The 22,500-nt window shown below is 45.7% G+C and overlaps 1 protein-coding gene across 11 annotated transcripts in view; it reads left to right on the plus strand.

The window, feature by feature from the left end:
- LOC115104534 (transcription factor COE1-A) overlaps positions 1-22,500 on the plus strand; it is a 191,123-nt gene that overhangs the window by 160,827 nt on the left and 7,796 nt on the right. For 6 of the 11 annotated variants that reach the window (XM_065007189.1, XM_065007193.1, XM_065007190.1 and 3 more), the window contains exons 11-14: positions 8,362-8,450; positions 19,075-19,140; positions 20,457-20,634; positions 20,805-20,984. In XM_065007189.1, the coding sequence (XP_064863261.1) occupies positions 8,362-8,450; positions 19,075-19,140; positions 20,457-20,634; positions 20,805-20,984 (513 nt within the window). Of the gene's footprint in view, positions 1-8,361; positions 8,451-19,074; positions 19,141-20,456; positions 20,683-20,804; positions 20,985-22,500 lie in introns of all 11 variants that reach the window. The other 5 variants (XM_065007188.1, XM_065007184.1, XM_065007185.1 and 2 more) reach the window with 2 other exon arrangements.

Consider the following 22,500-nt stretch of genomic DNA (forward strand, 5'->3'; position numbering starts at 1 on the left):
ACACACACAGAGAGAGAGAGAGAGATATGGCAGAGCAAACAGGAATCTTCTCTCCCTGAATTCTCCTAATTTAATTCATACAGTGTGTCGCTGCTGTACAGTTTACACAAGAGGAGTGAAGTGGGGAGCAAGGCCATTGGAAGGTAGAACTGTGCATCTGCAAGGCTCTACCGTCCCTTTATCTCCTCCCCCGTTTAACAGTCAGTGGATGGAGCCTATGTTGATCGCCTAATACATCCTTTCACAGTTGACTCACAGCTCACTGCGCCAAAAACAAGCCATGTACAAATTCTAGAAGAAACAAGCAGTCCGTTTTAGATATGGATTTCAGGCATACATGTCATTTCTCCCTCCGAGCACAAGGCCTTATTTAGCTCTGACGGAGAAGAAAAAGACACACAAAAAATCCCTACAGGGTGTATGGAAAAATGTATAAATATAAGATTGTATTCTATTGATCCCAAAGTGGTATGGGCTTGGAAAACATAACTCATCTATAATAAGGAGAAGAATGAAGCAATAATTCAGAGGTATTGAGCGCCGGGCTGCTGAGCGTATCGATTCCCAGCCGCAGCCATGAGATCACACCTGAGAAACATGGAGCCCTAGGGGGGAGGAGAGGAGAGGCCACGCTGCATTCCCTCGCTCATTACCACACCGCTCACTCTCCCCCATTCTCCTCTCTTCTCCCCTCTTCTCCCCTCTTCTCCCCTGTTCTCCCCTCTTCTCCATCGTTCTCCCCTCTTCTCCATCGTTCTCCCCTCTTCTCCCCTGTTCTCCCCTCTTCCCCCCTCGTCTCCCCTGTTCTCCCCTCTTCTCCCCTCTTCTCCCCTGTTCTCTCATCTTCTCCCCGTTCTCCTCCCTTCTCCCCTCTTCTCCCCGTTCTCCCCTCTTCTCCCCGTTCACCCCTATTCTCCCCTCTTCTCCATCGTTCTCCCCTCTTCTCCCTCTTCTCCCCTGTTCTCCCCTGTTCTCCCCTCTTCTCCCCACTTCTCCATCGTTCTCCCCTCTTCTCCCCTGTTCTCCCCTCTTCTCCCCTGTTCTCCCCTCTTCTCCCCGTTCACCCCTATTCTCCCTCTTCTCCATCGTTCTCCCTCTTCTCCCCTGTTCTCCCTGTTCTCCCCTCTTCTCCCCTGTTCTCCCTCTTCTCCCCTGTTCTCCCCTCTTCTCCCCCGTTCTCCCCTCTTCTCCCCGTTCACCCCTATTCTCTCCTCTTCTCCCCTGTTCTCCCCTCTTCTCCCCTGTTCTCCCCTCTTCTCCCCCTGTTCTCCCCTCTTTCTCCATCGTTCTCCCCAAGTCCAGTCCAGACCAACGCTTGTTAAACTGCAGCCCTAGCTATTACCACACACAGGAGGATTAGCAGGCTACGGTAGCTACCCCGCTAACACCTATCAGAACCTGAGGGAGCCCGGCCCAGTCCATTTAACACTCCCACCTGAGCTAGGGAAACATGCACTGGCCTGGTTAACACCAACAGGGGGGGGAACACACAGACCAAAAAAATAGAACAATGGAAGCAATGTTGGTGTTTTATCTCCATTTTATTTACTGTAGGCAGTGGAGGTCCAAGGCTATTGTGGAAGGGGCATGTGAGGAGAATAGTGGGAAAATCCATACTGATCTAGTTCTGCTGGTTTTATATATATATATGTAGGTATATATAGGTGTATATATGTAGGTATATATGTAGATATCCAGGCCTATGGGGAACACTGCTCAGTGGGGGTGCCCCAATAGTGATTTAGGCTCCCTCCCACTCCCCACACCGTGCTTTATACTGACCCATTTTTTTATGGGGGGGGGGAGTCTGACCCCACTCCTTACCCCCTCCACTCCTCCTCCTCTCCTCCCCGCATCAACCTCTTCTCCAGGTCATTATTGTGAAATATGATGAGGCCTGGATCTGCCCTCATGAAATTTCAATGAGCATTGATCTGTGTGATTGCAAGGAATCCTTCACATAGTGGTTTGAGCAGGGGGAGAGGGGAGAGGGGGGGTGGGGTTGTGTTCATTTATTTATTGCTGTTTAGTTTTAGTCGTTTGGATCCGATCTTCTTTGGGGGAGCACTGTCAGAACGCCTGTCCCTATGATTCCATGGCTAGAGAGGCTTTATACACTAGTAGACTGTTGAAAATCCAGTGTTGACAACCAGGGGCCTAATCTTGGAGAATTCTCCTGACGACCTCCTTTTTGCTCAAGTTCCACCATTTTGTTGTGATCAACTGTAACGGGCAGCTCTGGTAACCTGTAGCAATGCCCTGTTGCATTCTGGCCCTAATTGTATTTAATACCTTTATATAATAAGGTGCTCTAATTCTCCAAGGTCAAACATTAAGTAGACTCCAAGGTCAAACATTAAGTAGACTCCAAGGTCAAACTCCTGTTCATATTGGGTCACTTTCATTTTTCTATTATGACTACAATACATTTTCTGGTCAGTAATTCCACCAATGATATTTTAGGGGTTGATTTGGTGCAAACCCGAGCTGCCCTGTGTGTTATTTCTGCGTAAAACCACGAGCTAATGCAGCCCATGGAGTAACATAAACCAGCATCTCTTCCCCAAGTCAACACATGTGGTATTAATAAGTGGAAAACAATAAAACAGTTAAAGGAGGGAATTCTCCTGCACTATAAATACTCTCTGTGTGGTTTGAGTTGTTGCACATGCAGAGAGCGCCAGGCAGCAGAGGTACAGGAGGACGGATGGCCACCCAAACTCACTTCTCCATTCTCAACATGTTTATGTGGTCATGTTTCACTAATATGATATCTATAGTGTTGTGTGTCTATAAACGGTCTATTTCTGAAGACATGATGGCAGGGTGTTTCCTGATAAGGTGGTGTTGGTTGTTTTTCCCTTGAACACCATTGCTTTTGTAACCGTTTGAAAACATTTTTTTTTATACGAGACAGATTAGCAACGCCGAATATAACTGGAGCTTTTAGCTGCAATTGTCTATGTTTTATTTTCTCTTTATTTAACGAGGCAAGTCAGTTTAAGAACAAATTGTTATTTACAATGACGACCAAACCCGGCCGATTCCTCCCCTAACCCGGACGACTCTGGGGCAATTGTGCGCCGCCCTCCGGGACTCCCGATCACAGCCGGTTGTGATACAGCCGGGATCAAACCCGGGTCTGTAGTGACACGCCACTCGGTCCCCTATGACTGGACTATGATTATAAATTGTGACACATACTTTTGTTGTCAATGCTTATCAAGTGGAATCATTCATTGAAAACAGTGCAGGGCAGAGAATAGGCCTGGTGTAATGGAACCGGAGACTCATTTTGACATAAACAGTGTATCCGGGCACACACAATGGATGTTTGGTTAGAATCACTGTCAGCTTTTGACCACCTCTCCACTCCATTCATATGAATGGGAACATATGTGCACATTTTAAAGGCTCACGTCCCCTAGAATATGTTTCCTTCTTGGCATACTACCTTGACTTGGCCCCCCTTCCCACACAGATTTAAATGTGTGTTCAGTATGATTTCTCAGTGGTGTAAGTGGAGGAAAGGTTAGTTCTTTCCTAAGACAAGACAAACATATTTTGTAACCGATTATTCTTGGGTGCTTGGGAGGTTTTTCTCAGCTCTCGGGGGCTGGCATCAACAGTGAGGGGAAATCATGTTTTTTTTTTATGTTGAGCTCAAAATGAATCACCACAAAACATTTCATTTTGTCATGGGGATATTGCTACGGGAGTACTTCGCCCCTCATGTTCATTCATCGAGCTCCAAGTGTCTCCCTTCCTCTCCTCTCCCCCCTTTCCCTGCCCTCTTACCTCCCAGTAAGTGAATATTATCCGCTCTCCTGGTGCAAAGATTGTGCCCAATGTGGAAATCGATAGCAATAAGGGGGAGTAAACAGCGTCTGACATCCACAACTGCGTGGCCGTGTTGACACGCAGAGCAGAGCCCATCCATCTCCATATCAGCCTGTTAATGGAGACCTTACAGGCAGCGGCCTGCCCTACCGCCAGCCCTGGCCCCCTCCCCCCGCCTCGCTCCCTGGCCCCCTCCCCTGCCTCGCTCCCTGGCCCCCTCCCCGCCTCGCTCCCTGGCCCCCTCCCCTGCCTCGCTCCCCCTGGCCCCCTCCCCTGCCTCGCTCCCTGGCCCCCTCCCCCGCCTCGCTCCCTGGCCCCCTCCCCTGCCTCGCTCCCTGGCCCCCTCCCCTGCCTCGCTCCCTGGCCCCCTCCCCGCCTCGCTCCCTGGCCTCATCAACCGCCAACCTCCCTCATCCTCCCTACACCATTCCTCAACCTTGCCGTCCCTCCCTCACCTCCTCATCCATATTCGATTCCTAAGCTTCATCAGGGCCCATCCTCCTCCTCCCCTTACATGACTCCTTGCTACACCCGTCATCTCCCTAACACAACTCTTCATCTGAATATTAATTTAATTCTTCTCCTTTAAATAATAATGTGGAGACTGTCGTGGCTAAATCAATTAGATCAGTCCCTGCCGAGAGAGAGAGAGAGAGAGAGAGAGAGAGAGAGAGAGAGAGAGAGGGTGGGTGGGGAGAGAGAGAGAGAGAGAGAGAGAGAGAGAGAGAGAGAGAGAGAGAGAGAGAGAGAGAGAGAGAGGGTGGGGGGAGAGAGAGAGAGAGAGAGAGAGAGAGAGAGAGAGAAAGGAGGGGGTCTTCTTTTCTCCTCTACACTGTATTTGGGCTACTCACCTACCCATTCCAGGCGACCTGCCACTATGCACAGACACACACTCCTTTAATTCGCCTTTTGATGAACAATTGAAGCATTGTTGGCTCAAAGAGTCATTATGTTAAATTGAATATGTGCTTGTAGGGATTGAAGGAGGGTAAGAGGGAGAAACAATAGGCACAGTCAGAGTATAATATGTGAATGAGACACAGAGCTCTGCTTTAACTACAGGATGGTTGTTGTTAAAGTGGGCCCGTGTGGTGCCATGTTACCTGGTGCCACTCTTTGTGTGTGTGTGTGTGTGTGTGTGTGTGTGTGTGTGTGTGTGTGTGTGTGTGTTCTCTATACCTCTATATACACTGTATATGGGAGTGTTTTGATGTTGGTGGTCCTTTTATTTAACGAGCTACCAGTCACGATTACATTACAAATACATACAGTAGTTATTATCTGTCAGTATATGTGGATGCCATTCTCTGTACAGATGTGGACACATGCTTTTTAATGGGTCTTTTTGACCATTCTGAGACAAATTGACTGGCTATATTCTCGTCTCCACTGGTGTGTGTGAGCTCACCACAGACAGACCAATTATGGAACATAATACACTAAGCTGTAACGGACATTTACTGGAACACTCCATGGAAAGCACCTAGCATCACACACCTCACACACCCTTCTAATATCTTGTCTAAACATACCCTCACACCCTTCTAATATCTCCTCTATCCATACCCTCATACCCTTCTAATATCTCCTTTATCCATACCCTCACACCCTTCTAATATCTCCTCTATCCATACCCTCATACCCTTCTAATATCTCCTTTATCCATACCCTCACACCCTTCTAATATCTCGTCTAAACATACCCTCACACCCTTCTAATATCTCCTCTATCCATACCCTCCCACCATTCTATTATCTCCTTTATCCATAACCTCACACCCTTCTAATATCTTGTGTAAACATACCCTCACACCCTTCTAATATCTCCTCTATCCATACCCTCCCACCCTTCTAATATCTCCTTTATCCATACCCTCATACCCTTCTAATATCTCCTTTATCCATACCCTTACACCCTTCTAATATATCCTTTATCCATACCCTTACACCCTTCTAATATCTCCTTTATCCATACCCTCACACCCTTCTAATATCTCCTTTATCCATACCCTCACACCCTTCTAATATCTCCTTTATCCATACCCTTACACCCTTCTAATATCTCCTTTATCCATACCCTCACACCCTTCTAATATCTCCTTTATCCATACCCTTACACCCTTCTAATATCTTCTTTATCCATACCCTCACACCCTTCTAATATATCCTTTATCCATACCCTTACACCCTTCTAATATCTCCTTTATCCATACCCTTACACTCTTCTAATATCTCCTTTATCCATACCCTTACACCCTTCTAATATCTCCTTTATCCATACCCTTACACCCTTCTAATATCTCCTTTATTCATACCCTTACACCCTTCTAATATCTCCTTTATCCATACCCTTACACCCTTCTAATATCTCCTTTATCCATACCCTTACACCCTTCTAATATCTCCTTTATCCATACCCTTACACCCTTCTAATATCTCCTTTATCCATACCCTTACACCCTTCTAATATCTCCTTTATCCATACCCTTACACCCTTCTAATATCTCCTTTATCCATACCCTTACACCCTTCTAATATCTCCTTTATCCATACCCTCACACCCTTCTAATATCTCCTTTATCCATACCCTTACACCCTTCTAATATCTCCTTTATCCATACCCTTACACCCTTCTAATATCTCCTTTATCCATACCCTTACACCCTTCTAATATATCCTTTATCCATACCCTTACACCCTTCTAATATCTCCTTTATCCATACCCTTACACTCTTCTAATATCTCCTTTATCCATACCCTTACACCCTTCTAATATCTCCTTTATCCATACCCTTACACCCTTCTAATATCTCCTTTATCCATACCCTTACACCCTTCTAATATCTCCTTTATCCATACCCTTACACCCTTCTAATATCTCCTTTATCCATACCCTTACACCATGCCAAACACTCTTTTCCTCTTCCTCTTTTCCCACCACTCCATTTTCTCCATCTGTGTGTGTGTGCGTGTGTGCGTGTGCACATGCCTGCGTCCCTGCGTGATTGTGTGCATATAGATAGTATATCCGTGAATGTGGTGAGTCACAGAGATATTGTGTGTGGGTCTCCTAGAGAGCACCAGACATCACAGCATATACTCAGCCAGACCCCTCTCCCCCCAGACCCAGCAGAAGAAAGGGTCATTGTTCCAGTGTCAAAATGCTGCAGGCGTCTTGACAAAGGCCCGGGAGGTTATGATAACAGGAAGAGAAAGCCCCACATCCACAGACTGTGGAGGCCGGGGCTTGGGAACGGGGTTTAGGGATGGCTGGTGTTGGTGGGCGTTCGGCTGTGCAGACAGTATCAGATTCCTGCTGGAATATCTAGCTTTTATTCTGCTCTTTGTTAGAAAATTGGGAATTGTCATTGGTGATGTGGGTTCAGTCCCTGCGGTGAAAACGTTCTTTGCCACAGACATGATTTGATCCTTTTCAGAATAAATGAGCATTTGTGTCAGTGATAATGTGCAAACTGTTCAGCTTCAGGGGTGATTAGTCTAACCCTGTTATTCACTTATATTTTGAACCTAAACTATGCCGGTCCATGGTAATAATTATCCAAAATAATTCTGAAGTGAGTATCCTCAACACTTGTTTTCTGTTGGGTGAAATCAACCTTCAGGTCTGACATTTTTCCTCTCAGAAGTTGAACCTGAGATACTTTTTGTCACATCAAATCCTTTTCTAAGTCTGTGTTGTTGTTGAGTCTCACAGAGCTCTTAAAGGCTCCATTTAGGGCAGATAGAACTCCATAAAACAATGCTCTGGGGCTGGGCAGCCATCTTGTCTCCCCCTCACCCCCACTCCGCTCCGCCATTCCGGTTCCTCTATCGCTAGTCGCCTGGCTGGCTGTCAGCAGGCATGTAAATATGCCTCTCGCCTCGCTCCCCTCACTGACTGACAGGCTTTTACATCTCTCTCTCTCTTCTGACAGGATAAAGGGTTTATGCCAGTAATTGCAATGCTAAACGTAAAAAGTAAATGTCCTTTAAAATCCCCAGATTACCATACCGTATGTGCTTTTTACACTCACTTTTATAAATACAGGCAATCTAGCTTCATGGGAATGTAAAAGGACTTCCATTAGCCACGATCATACATTTAAATCCCCTTCACTCTACTTCACGCTAGCTCTGTTTTATCTAAAGATTGTTGCTTAAACTAATGAAAAGCTCACTTTGAAGCAAATCACAGGCTGGAAAGTGCCTTGGTACCTGTCTGGTTCCTTGATGCGTGTGTTTTACTGATGTATTCAGGGCAGTCACTTTTCTGCTACCTTGTACTTCCACTGGGGACACAACTTCCGAAATGTCCTGGAAATGTACAAAGAACGGCACGATGAATACTGTACGAAGAGTGAACTCAAGGCCATTTGGAGATGATATTGTGATCGTATGCTCAAATTGTTCTAAGATGATGTTACAGTATTGTAACCCTGTGCTCCTGTGTGTGTGTGTGTGTGTGTGTGTGTGTGTGTGTGTGTGTGTGTGTGTGTGTGTGTGTGTGTGTGTGTGTCCTCAGCTCTGAATGAGCCCACCATCGACTACGGCTTTCAGCGGCTGCAGAAGGTCATCCCCCGACACCCTGGAGATCCAGAACGCCTTCCAAAGGTACCAGTTACACGACCTGCACCTCTACTATCCAATCAGTCCACAGCCTGTACCCTAACTGTCCAATCAGTCCACAGCCTGTACCCTAACTGTCCAATCAGTCCACAGCCTGTACCCTAACTGTCCAATCAGTCCACACCACTCCATGTCTATATTTCTACACGTTTAAGCATGCTTTGTTAGAAAATCAAAAAGTAGTTTGATTTTAAAATATTCTACCAATACCACTCTCAAATGATTTGAGTCAGCGGCTCTATCTTGCTACTCTTGCCTAGATAACATTTTGTCTTTCACTTGCATCAAGATCCTATAATGTTCTAGATACGGTATTTGTTTCATCAGTGAAGCAAAAAAGACTGTTGAGTGGAAATACATGTGTAAACAATTAGGACTAAAGGATCGTTTATATTGTCATACAAAGATGTATCAGTTCTATCTACGCAGGCAAAGACCAGGTCCTCTCCAGTACGGTGCTCCTGCAGAGTGCAGATGCAGCTGAACCTGAGCATACTGTACTGTAGCCTGTTGGGTGGGCAGGGTCACGACCCTGTGTGTTCACCAGCTGTTTGGATCGGCGTCGTTTCTCACTGAAGCGCTTCCAGCGACGCACACTTTTCTGTGACATCAAAGGGAACAGACTCGCGTCTCGGCAGCGGTGGAGTCCTTGTCATCTCTGATGTCATCGACGACACACAGACTCCTGCACGTGTTAACGATCTCACGTGTCCCCGGGCGAACACGCTTAGTCCAAGGGCAGTTGACATCACTGCTGTGGAAGTGCACACCATTTTCTGTTACAGTTAGCATTGCCTAAAAGTGGTGCAAAAGCAAAGCACCACACTCCTTTACACTCCTTCACCAGCAAAGTGAACTGTGTGTGTGTGTGTTCATGTGTGCACGCTATGTGTGTGCGTACTTGGACGAGTGTATAACTTGTGTGTGTGCATGTTGCGCTCTGCGAGCCACAGAAAAGCAGGGTGTAAATTGATCCTTTGGGAGTAATAAATATACAGCACTTTATCTTGTTTTCTGTGCCTCATACCCTGGAGCCCTGCTGGAACAACAGCACTTAATAGAGTAAGAGGAAGGTAATTAGGAGCAGTATGGCTGTGTGCCCCACTCCACCCCGCTCCTCGCCCCGCTCCTGTACTGTACCTAGAGTAGGCTCAGACTTCTAGCCCAGTCTCCTAGCTCACACACGCTCCACACGCTCTAAAAGCGCAGGAAAAAGTTTGTGCATATACGCTGACGACGTTTCTGTTCGCTTTGGCCTTCGGGAAGGTGTTTTTTTTTCGGCAGTTCGTGCATCATTGTTTTTTTCTTTAGGCGAGTTGAAGTCGGTAGCCGAAGACTTCGGCCCTTTGTCAGTGTTTGGTCAACAGTAAGTGTTTGTTGTCCTTCATCGAGAGACCAATCGTTTTCATGCACATTTTGTTCACTTGAGAAGTACTGCACCAAGCATCTTAGTTGTGCGAATACGATATCCTGGGCAAAACTTCAAAATGAATGACAGATTTCTTTCGGCGTCTCAAACAGTCCTATTGCTGGTTTTATCTCGTTCAGTTCAGAACTCCCCTCACCTGGTTGTCTATGGCTTAATTTAAAGGAAAACCAGAGAACAACCAGCAGTTCCAGCCGAACTGAAGCAGAACTTAAATACAGGGGTGTCAAACTCATTCCACGGAGGGTCTAGTTTCTGCTGGTTTTTGTTATTTCCTTTCAATTAAGACAACCAGGTGAGGGGAGTTCCTTACTAACCGGTGACCTTAATTCCTCAATCAAGTACAAGGGTGGAGTGAAAACCCACAGACACTCAGCCCTCCATGAAATGAGTTTGACACTGTGCCTTAAGACTACAGCAGCTCCATTGGCAATCCAACCTGGGCTCTGGTGTGTAGTGAAGGACACTACTCTCCTCATTACTTTAGTAGCTAGAATACCTTCAGTGAAAGAAAAGTTATTGAACATTTTCCAAATTAATTTACATTTGACCTTTATTTAACTAGGCAAGTCAGTTAAGAACAAATTCGTATTTACAATGACAGCCTACCGGGGAACAGTGGGTTAACTGCCTTCTTCAGGGACAGAACAACATATTTTTACCTTGTCAGCTTGGGGATTCGATCCAGCAACCCACTAGGCTACCTGCCGTCCCCCAAATAAGAAATAAAATAAGAAAGGAAAATGTATTGATTGCGTATGTCTTCACACCCCACAGTTAATACTTGGCGAAAGCACCTTTGGCAGCCTTTTTGTTTTGTATTTTTGATTAATTTGGGAAATGTTCTATAATTTTTTGTTCACTTTAGAATTGTGTAATAGTAGAATTAGTACATTGGTAGAATTTTAAAAACATCGAATCCATTTTAAAATCCATTTTAAGGCAACAAAATGCGAAGACTATTAATAATGCTAAATATATGCTAATATATGCTTAATTAGATCATTATCAATATAGAAAATAGATATTGAAAATTCACGTTTTTGATATAAAAAATGTAATTATCGATATAATTCGAACAATTATATACAAAATATTATGTTGATATTTTGATATTCCATTTTTTATATAGAAATTCTAATTATTGATATAAAACAAAATAATGTAAAAAAATAATAATATTACAAAATAATATTAATATATGTTAAAACGGCTTTCCACACACACACACACACACACACACACACACACACACTGCACACGTCATTAGTTCACATTAACCTCACATGTAGAGCAGCACCAGCCGTGTAATAGGCAAACAGACAGCTATTGTAGCCATCGCTCCATACCGAACGCCTTCCACTCACTCACACTTCCAGCACTTTTATCCCCATTAGATACAGACCAGTGCACTGTCATGCCCAATGAGGCTGGTTTGATTTGTAAAAAATCGGACACATGGACATGGAGATTGACACGGTCATTTTCACTGCCTTTGCTGATCTCTTTTTTTTGATTGAAGTGAGAAAAATCAGCATGGAGTTCCAGTACGTCACATTTTAAATACATTCTCCAACATAACGTGTTAATCAGTGAGAGGAGACATCTAGCAGGAAATGATGTCATGCCCAATGACTGACCGGTGTTGATGATGCGATGACGTCATCAGGCAGTGGGAGTGTTCTACTTCCTGGAAAGGATGAGTCAGAGGGCGGAAGGGCCAGTGACTCACCTTCTTTTCGACCCCCGTACCCCCCCCCCTCCTCTGATGTGGTTATCTGTGTTAGTACTGACCACCCCGCCATCCCCTATACCACCCCCGCTACCCAGCCTTGCTGCAGCTGGCCTGGGGAGGACAGATCTGATAAACCTCTATAGGTGTTGATGGTGACGCAGCCAGTTGGTGCTGTCGGCTCTGCTGTCTAGTCCTGGTCAGCAAGGCAGAGCCGGCGCCTCCAAGAGTATTTTAGAATCCTCGACATTCTCTTGGTCCAGGCCAGAAGCAACTGGAGTTCAGTAGCCATATCTTGATGAGACTGGATTGTCAAGGGCTTAGTGTCTGAGATGAGGAGGACCTCATTTGGATAAGGTCATGTCGCTACTGACTGTGTGTGATTCAGATGGAGAGTGTGCTACTTAGTAAGCAATATCCAATCCATTACTTTAAAGCCTTTTGAGACTGTAGACCAGAGTTCTCAATAGGCAGCCCAAGGGGCTGCGGGTGATTTTGACCCCCCCCCCAGTTCTCTGAGAATTTTTATATTTTTTAAATTGAACTTTTTTGGGGGGGGTTGATTATTTTAGTTGTAAGACATAAAAGACTGTAAAGTTATGTTAATTCAGAAATTTGTTCCCAAGTATTCCCATGCATTAATAGAGAGGCATCGGCCTATGTGATTGTACCCAAATGTAATCAAGGTTTGAAATAATTAAGTTTTTTTCTTATATACTATATCTATCTGTTCGGGATTCTTGCGGTCAATTTCCAGTGTAAAAATGATTTATAATTATGTCCCCCCCCCGGCCCCCGGCCCCCGGCCCCCGACAATCCGCTAAAGGAAAAATCGGCCCACGGCTGAATGTAATTATGGACCCCTGCTGTAGGCCATCAGCGTTGAGCTGAGTGGGTTATAGTCAGGTCATGAGGTCCTCTGTCACCCACATGCCCCCTTCGCTCCCTCCCTCAACATCCTCCTAACAGTTGAGAAAAACAACCCTGTCCCCTGAGAGAGAGAGGGAGGCCTCATGGAGGAAAACATCCACTCTTCTTATACCTTGTATTAGCCTGAGCAGGTGCCATACAACCCTAGGGATGTCAAGCTAAACGTGTGTCTGTGTGTTTATGCATGTGCACACAGGCACGCACGTGTGCAAAAGATACACAGGTCCTGGACTATAAATGGGCATTCTGAAACAATAGGATACAAGAACGCGTTGCCTGTCCTTCATTCCTCTGTCTCTAGCACGCTGTCTCCAATATCTCCAATACACGTACAGACAGTCACATCTCCCTTCTCACATTGTTATCCGCAGGCTCAACCCTCCAAGGTTTACAATGTATGGGACAGCAATCTATGGGTGCGTGAGAGCGCGTGTGTCTGTGTGCGTGCGTGTGTGTATATGCGTGTGTGGGGGGGGCTGTTTAAGTGTGCAGGCAGCCAGAGGTGATCCATCATGGTGCAGTCGGCAGCTTGCCCTCCAGCGGGGCAGCCGATCGAAGCCTCCGCTCCCTGGACTGTATTATTGTTCCGCTAAGAGTAATTGAGTCACAGTAAAGGGGAAGACACACCAGTGTTTGTGATAGTGTGACCGCGTGTGATACCATGATTATGCGTGTGGGCATAAGAAGGGGTTGGGGTGGGGGGGGGTAATCATCCCCCACGCATTGGACGTCTTTACTGTAACGTATTGTGAAGTGTTTGGACATGGGCGGCCAACGGGAAGTGTGTAGGTCATTTCTTTCCCAGCAGCCTCTCTGGCTGGCTGGCTGACTGGCACAGTGGCCTCCCCCTCCTCTCCTCTCTGCTGATATCACCAGCTTGGCTGCTCATCTCTGCCCTATCGATCTCCTCCTTTATTGAGGTAATAACTGTCTGTTGACGGCACTCCTTTCAACTGCTGAACTCAATCTCCCAGGGTGGAGGAGGGAGAGAGAGGGAGTGGAGGGGGAGGGGAGAGAGAGGGAGAACGAGAGAAAGGTAGAAATAGAAAAAGAGAGAGAGTAAGCGAGAAAGAAAGAGAGAGAGAAAGAAAGAAAACAATTGAAGAAGTGACAACATCCCTCTATCCAGTCTAGAAGAATGGTCTGAGTTGATAACACATCAGGCCTGGGATCAGACTGGAACCGATAATAGACAAGCTCCAGTGGATATCATTGACATTCATTTGGATCGTCACAGCAGATTTTCTAGCCTAGGTGAACAGGGAGGGAGTGATCGGGAGCAAGCGTGTGTGTGTGTGTGTGTGTGTGTGTGTGTGTGTGTGTGTGCGTGCGTGCGTGCGTGCGTGCGTGCGTGCGTGCGTGCGTGCGTGCGTGCGTGCGTGCGTGCGTGCGTGCGTGCGTGCGTGCGTGCGTGCGTGCGTGCGTGCGTGCGTGCGTGCGTGCGTGCGTGCGTGTCGAGTGCACATATAGCTGCCCGACGGGAGCACATGGGTGGGGAGCGACAGACAGACAGACAGGCGGGCAGGGACAGACGGAGTAGTGGGCCGTGTGAAGGGATTAGGACGGGAAAGCAGAAGCTCTAATTGTTCAGTGAACATTCACACCACTACAGAGAAGACGGAGGCTCTGCCTTTAGACTGACCCCCTTGGCATGCGTTCAACAAGGACAATCTGGAGCCCGCCAGGAATGAACTATTCCCCAGCAACAACCTCCATCCGTCCCCTCAACATGATGTTGTCTGTTCCGTAGCTCGCCCTGCGTATCAGATACACGTGTGTACAGTATATCACTATACACGCCATTCGTTTGTCTGTATTCCCCAGCAACAACCTCCATCCGTCCCCTCAACATGATGTTGTTGTCTGTTCCGTAGCTCGCCCTGCGTATCAGATACACGTGTGTACAGTATATCACTATACACGCCATTCGTTTGTCTGTATTCCACACGGCAAGGTAGCATAGATCAACCGAACACACTGTGAGACCAGTCATAGCAGTAGCCACACACAAGCCCCTTACTAACTTATTTCTATGGACTGAGATGGTACAGGGAATGTGCTGTACAATATTAGAGTCATACAGTGAAGATACAATATCAACCTTTAGTATTTTATATTTATTAACTGGTAAAGTCAGTTGAGAACACATTCTTATTTACAATGACGGCCTACTGGGGAACAGTTGGTTAACTGTCTTGTTCAGGGGCAGAACGACAGATTTGTATCTTGTCAACTCAGGGATTCGATCCAGCAACCTTTCGGTGACTGGTCCAACACTCGAACCACTAAGCTACCTGCTGCCCCAATATACAATATTGGACATTTCTCCAGTGGTCATTGAGTCACACAGAGATGACATCATACTGTGTCGTCTCACCAACTACTATCGTAAACGAAGTCCCAGCAGCCTGCTGCATTAGAGAGAGGAGTTAGGGGTCCGTGGGAGCAGGGGGGAGCAGGGGCTGGGCAGCGAGAGGATGACATCATCATTTTGGTCTCTCTGTTCAAGACGAACGACTCTGACCCTGCTTGTATTATGGCTCTGGTAGAACATTAGGAGATGATACAATTGCAAATGAACAAGCTCAGGGATAAATGTGTCATGTATTTGCTGGCCTGGCTTGCGTGTGAATGTGTTCTTTGCGTGTTGCCTTTACATCTAGATATGACCCAAGTGTTTCTTTCCCACCATTTCCTCTCCCTAATGTATGGTGATCACATTAGGAGCTATCATCATTTACCCAGTAAAAGCCTGTCTGATAGAGCGCAGGCACTTCCTCCTGAGAGAGAGAGAGAGAGAGAGAGAGAGAGAGAGAGAGAGAGAGAGAGAGAGAGAGAGAGAGAGAGAGAGAGAGAGAGAGAGAGAGAGAGAGAAAGACAGACAGACAGACAGACAGACAGACAGACAGACAGACAGACAGACAGACAGACAGACAGACAGACAGACAGACAGACAGACAGACAGACAGACAGACAGACAGAGAGAGTGTCGCGCGGTCATCTAGAGAGAGAGAGTGGTCCTATTGCAGGAAGACAGTCAGCTAGCACATGGATCACACACACACACATACATATACACACACACACAGTATTGTTTCTACAGTTTAGTGTGAAGAACAATGGTGAAATAAATAATTCTAGTAAGTACATCTAGTCATAAACAGACTAGTATAAAGGGTGAGAGCCGTAGAACCTTAGCTATTTTATATGAAGTGTGTTCTGGGTTTGTGAAGCAGCAAGACAGGAGTCCATGTTCGGTTAATGATGGTGCTGACCAGCTGGAGGATCGGGTTGCTTTCCTGTTTATCGCTGGGCGCCTGCGTTTACTGTAACCCAGGAGGATATGGATTCGGGTTACACAAACCAGGCCAATGGATCATGCTGATCATGCTGATGTCACTATCTATCTATCTATCTATCTATCTATCTATCTATCTATCTATCTATCTATCTATCTATCTATCTATCTATCTATCTATCTATCTATCTATCTATCTATCTGTCTGTCTGTCTGTCTGTCTGTCTGTCTGTCTGTCTGTCTGTCTGTCTGGCTGTCGTATCATGCATATATATATATATATATATATTGATCACGGCGGAGACAGGATGAAATGGAGAGGTTAGGGTTTAGACAGAGAGAGTAGAGCGTGTTGGAGGATAGAGAAAAGTTCCGGGGGTCATGAGGAGAGGGGAACAGCTCAGGAGCGAGGTGTGTGCGGGGTTTGTGTCTCAGCCTGCGTCCTCTGTGATTTATCCTTGGTGTTTGTGTTCACCCAGTAATGTGTGTGATCTGAGTTTCCCCTCGTCTCTCTCATCTCCATCTGATGGAAGGCTTCCCTTGTCCCACATGTCCCTCCATAGCTCTCTGGGGCCAGGGGCTGGAGCCACACAGAGAGACGACAAGACCAAAGAAACACACTCTCCTCCATCTCTCTGTACTCTCTCCATATTCTCTCTATATTCTCCCCGGACCCCCGTGTCTCTCCATCCCTCCATCTCTCTGGGGCTGTGGGAGGCTGGGAGGCGGGCGCAGTGTGGAGTGGTCTCTCTTCCCTCCCCCAGTCCTCCCCCGGCCCACTGAGCCAGTAATGAGAGGTTAACACAGTGGCAGCGCTGCCATAATTGAGTGAATTTAGCACCTTGGACAGCGCACTAAAACTCCTTATTGCTTTCCTGACCTCCTCATCATGTTCTGTCTGTATGGTCCCCGGGTTTGAGAGGCAATATGTTCCAGCGCTGCACACACACACACAGACAGACACACACGCCTACACAGCTTCACCCACACGCCTACACACACATGCTGCAGGGCGTGTTCACAGCAGAGGTTAACACCGGGAACGGGAGAGCAATTTTCTGCTTGTCGCTCCGCAGCCTCACGCTGTGGGCCCAGCACATTAACTTTTAAAAAGGACCCTTCACACACAGGTGTCTGCTTAAACAGGGGGGAGGGGGGGGGGGGGGCATAGGAAGGAGAAAAGGATGAATGTAAAGATGAAAACAGATTCATCTGATTAGGGTAGAGTGGTGTTTCTGTACAGTTAATATGGGAGCTCCTATGCATTATAATGTCATATTATAAACTGAGTGGTTCGAACCCTGAATGCTGATTGGCTGACAGCCGTGGTATATCAGACCGTATACCACAGGTATGACAAAATATTTATTTTTACGGCTCTAATAAGGCACCTTGGGGGTTTGTGGTATATGGCTAATATACCACGGCTAGGGGCTGTATCCAGGCACTCCACATTGCGTCGCGCGAAAGAACAGTCCTTAGCCGTGGTATATTGGCCATATACCACACCCACCTCGTGCCTTATAGCTTAATTGACAGTTGTTGTCTTTGGTTTCACCTTTCCATTGTTTAACACCAGTTAAGCAGCAGCAGTTTCTATATATTTATTATTTTCTGCATTGTAGAATAAAAGAGATGACATCACAACTAATGAAATAACACACATGGCATCATGTAGGAACCCCCCAAAAAAGTGATAAACATAGTTAAACATAAGGGTTTTTCATAGTTGCAATGTCTTCTCTTTTTTTCTACAATGTAGAAAATATTCAACAAAAAAAGAAAAACCCTTGAATGAGTAGGTGTGTCCAAACTTTTGACTGGTACTGCATGTCTGAATTCGCAGTTGTAAGTAGAAGTTCTGTAACTGAACGTGTATGTCTGAGAATAATTGTACACAAAAATATTAGGATCTAGGTTAGCCAAAAGGAAATGAGTCTATAGCAAAGCCTTAATGTGATTTTCAGACAGTCAGAGTGGTCTGAATTTCTATCTTCTCTGGACCTGGCATGTCAGAACGCATAAGACACGTTAAAAAAAACACAACGCTTCCTTTAGGAAATCATTTTTAATTCAAAAATAAAAAAAACTTGACAACACATAATATGCTTTTAAGACAACAAGAAAAACAACTTATTTAACAAAACAAGTCGAAATGACAGAGAAATGAATGCAATTATTGTTGTTGGTGTCCCTAGGGGGCTGCGTCTTAGATTGGAGATAAGAGTGAAGTTCCCTAGGCAGCCGTAAAGCGTTTGATGAGTTGGAGAGGAGGGAGTCTAGTGCTTATGAGAAACAACAGCCAACAGGATACATACAGCAATATTTCACACAGTTGGCATAGCTTGGCTCAGGATACTCCCCCCACCCCCCTGGATGAAACGAGGGAATGATTCACTTGAAGAATTGTTTCTCGTTAACAAAAATGCCTTTGTGTTGACGACTGTTGTCTAATTGCCATGGAAATGTGTTCTGAGAAAGAAGTGTCTTTGCTCAAATAAAATAAATCCCAACACCAATGAATAGTGTATGAAGAAGTGCTTAGTGACCTTTACACACAGATTGCATTGTCTTTCTCCAATAGAAAACAGATGTAGAGGGAGCGCAATACTGGTGCTATTCTCTCTCTCTCTCTCTCTCTCTCTCTCTCTCTCTCTCTCTCTCTCTCTCTCTCTTTCTCTGTCATAATCTGAACAATTGAACAGGCTTCTCTGTACAGTATTTTACCATGTGTTAGTTTGTTGGCTATGGTACTCACTAAAAGGAATTGTTCAAGGTATTCCAGGAAAAGACCAAATTGCATGTTGCACTGTAAAAGAGCCAGGACAGAGGTGAAAGTTGAAGGTTTTACAGTAGATGACACAACCACAAATCTGAGGTCTTTCAATGCTTATTGCTGAACAAAAATGTATTTCTACACCATCTCACCCTCTCTCTCTCTCGCTCTCTTACCCTTTCTTTCTTTCTCCCCCTCTTGCTCTCTCTCTCCAATTCTTTATTTCCCTCTGTCTTTCTTCCTCTTCCTCTTTCCTTTCCCCCCTCTCTCTCTCTCTCTCTCTCTCTCCCTCTCTCTCTCTCCCTCTCTCTCTCTCCCTCTCCCTGTCCCACTCTCTCTCTCTCTCTCTCTCTCTCTCTCTCTCTCTCTCTCTCTCTCTCTCTCTCTCCCTGTCCCCCTCTCTCTCTCTCTCCCACTCTCCCTGTCCCACTCTCTCTCTGTCTACAGGAGGTGATTCTGAAGAGGGCAGCAGACCTTGTGGAGGCTTTGTATGGGATGCCCCACAACAACCAGGTGAGGTTCAGACAGACAAACGCCACCTCACTCTCAGGTCTGTTCTCCCTCTGTCCCCTCCACATCCTGCCACATCGCCTGCATCCGCGTTGACGCCAGTTATTCACCATTATTAATTCATCTCCGGTGGTTAATAACATGCCTGATCAAATATTCATCAAATACTTACAAGACATGTCCACATTAATTATTCCCACTATTACTAATATATTGCCACTTTGTGAAAATAGTGATTACACATTAAACATACAGGAAGTCATTTGTAAGCTACTTAGAGTCATCCTGTCTAACCGAGGGGAGGGCTGTAACGGTAATATATGAGGGAAATGACGTGTTGACTAATGCTCGCAGGTACGGCACCGTTACAGTGGTACTAATGTGAACACTGCTTGAATTGGTGTTGTTAATGTTAGCAGTCCTTTAACTGTCACCAATGTTGTTCATGTGAATGCTACTTTAACTGATAGTAATGTTGTTCATGTGAATGCTACTTTAACTGATAGCAATGTTGTTCATGTGAATGCTACTTTAACTGATAGCAATATTGTTCATGTGAATGCTACTTTAACTGATAGCAATGTTGTTCATGTGAATGCTACTTTAACTGATAGCAATGTTGTTCATGTGAATGCTACTTTAACTGATAGCAATGTTGTTCATGTGAATGCTACTTTAACTGATAGCAATGTTGTTCATGTGAATGCTACTTTAACTGATACCAATGTTGTTCACATGAATACTACTTTAACCGATACCAATGTTGTTCATGTGAATTCTACTTTAACTGATAGCAATGTTGTTCATGTGAATTCTACTTTAACTGATAGCAATGTTGTTCATGTGAATGCTACTTTAACTGATAGCAATGTTGTTCATGTGAATGCTACTTTAACTGATAGCAATGTTGTTCATGTGAATGCTACTTTAACTGATAGCAATGTTGTTCATGTGAATTCTACTTTAACTGATAGCAATGTTGTTCATGTGAATGCTACTTTAACTGATAGCAATGTTGTTCATGTGAATGCTACTTTAACTGATAGCAATGTTGTTCATGTGAATTCTACTTTAACTGATACCAATGTTGTTCATGTGAATGCTACTTTAACTGATACCAATGTTGTTCACATTAATTCTACTCTAACTGATACCAATGTTGTTCACATTAATTCTACTCTAACTGATACCAATGTTGTTCAATTGAATGCTACTTTAACTGATAGCAATGTTGTTCACATGAAAGCTACGGTTTTATTTGTCAGCGCTCCTCTACCAGTATATCTGAACGCTCGTCTAACTGTGTTCTCCTGTGGCAGGAGATTATTCTGAAGCGGGCGGCGGACATAGCAGAGGCTCTCTACAATGTTCCCAGGAACCACAACCAACTGAGCGGCCTGGGCAATAGCTCCGTCCACGCAGGCATGATGGGGGTCAACTCCTTCCCTGGCCAGCTGGCCGTCAATGTGTCCGAGTCCTCCCAGGGAGCCAATCAGGGTGAGGGGGCGGGTCGATACGGGTGTGGCGCTATCGTCATAGAAACCGGTAACTGAAAAGCAATGTAGTCACTGTGAAGTTATCTGTGAAGTTACATTTTTACGTCTTTCTTTGGTTGAACAAGGTGACTGATCTGTCTTTGTTCTGTCTCTGTCGGTCTGTCTGTGTAGGTTTCAGTCGGAACACGAGCAGCGTGTCTCCACATGGCTATGTGCCCAGCTCCACCCCCCAGCAGACTAACTACAGCTCTGTGACCACCAGCATGAACGGCTACGGCAACACTGTCATGTCCAACCTGGGAGGATCCCCCAGCTTCCTCAACGGCAGCGCTGCCAACTCGCCCTACGCCAGTGAGTTCCACTCTAGCTCTTCTACTCACCCACACCCAGCTCACAGCCGCCTTCACCCACCTCCATCCATCCAGTCAGCCGACCCACCCACACCCAGCTCACAGCCGCCTTCACCCACCTCCATCCATCCGGTCAGCCGACCCACCCACACCCAGCTCTCACACTCACCCACCCACACTCAGCTCACCCACATTATCACCCACAATTCACTGCAGAGCTCCCCCTATTGACCTGACTGCTGCTGTAAATGCATGAAACCCCCATTCCTCCCTGGGACTCTAATTTAATCCAGTGGTGTGTGTGTCTGTCTGAAGAGCTGTACAGTATGGGTTCTGGTCTGTAGTCCAGTGGTCTGTCTGAAGAGCTGTACAGTATGGGTTCTGGTCTGTAGTCCAGTGGTCTGTCTGAAGAGCTGTACAGTATGGGTTCTGGTCTGTAGTCCAGTGGTCTGTCTGAAGAGCTGTACAGTATGGGTTCTGGTCTGTAGTCCAGTGGTCTGCCTAAGGGGCTGCACATTACTATACAGAGTTCTAGTCTTTGAGGAGTGATGAGAGGAGTGGGAGTTTTCTCTCCCCATTTGTTTGTTTATGAGACAGCGGTGCGTGTGACAGTGAAGCCTTCAGATCTATGGCTATTTCCCTATGGGGCTTTCTGCCTGGCAGTCTCCCAGCAATGGAGCCTGTCTTGAACAACTCTTTAAAACCAGTCCTATCCTCTAATCCTCTTTCATCTGACAGCCATACTTCCACACTGTTGTTGTTCTTCTGCTAATTCTTAATTGACTACCCTTTTCCAATTAGGAAAACACAAAGGGAGAGGGTTAGAGAGAGAGGCAGAAAGAGAAATGGGTGATTGTTTTTTTTAGGGGGGGGGGTCTAATGATAGTGGGAGGAGGGAGGGTGGGTGCCAGTTGCAAAGGTTTGTGTTTGAGGACAGTTTGGCATGGATCTAAGAACCGACACCCACAGATTTCTTTCAGGGAGAGGAATCAACACTGCGATATCGACTAGCTATATGAGACTAAGAGCACTCAATAGTTAGGAGGTGAAACCATGCTGGAATGTTCTGGCTTGTGGAGGACTGCCGGCCTCTCTCCTTAGCAATGTGTGTCCTTCCATCGGATTGCCCTGAAATTAGATTGAGAGCCACTGTGGTATTGCCTGTTTGCAACGCCTGACTGGCCGTATCACAGCTCCTTTCTAGCCACAGAATTAAAGACTGTTAATTAAATCAATAAACTAATTGGAGGGGTAACAATTCAATTTCACCACTTTGGTCCCCAGGATGTTAACAAGTATTTTAAAAGGTTGGCTGACTCCATTAGACACTTCCAATCAATCCACAAGCCTGGGCTCTGTGCTTCCAATTTTCATTAATTGATTAGTTAGGACTTGATAAATGGATTGTGCCATTGTTACAAGGTTCTGCTTGGATGGAGCTATAAACCTATTTAAATGGTGCAATAACAAGAATCACTTCCAATGAAGTGTAACCAGTAGGAAAACATTAAAGAGCA

Source organism: Oncorhynchus nerka, linkage group LG22, assembly GCF_034236695.1.
Source record: "Oncorhynchus nerka isolate Pitt River linkage group LG22, Oner_Uvic_2.0, whole genome shotgun sequence".
Lineage (NCBI taxonomy): Eukaryota > Metazoa > Chordata > Actinopteri > Salmoniformes > Salmonidae > Oncorhynchus > Oncorhynchus nerka.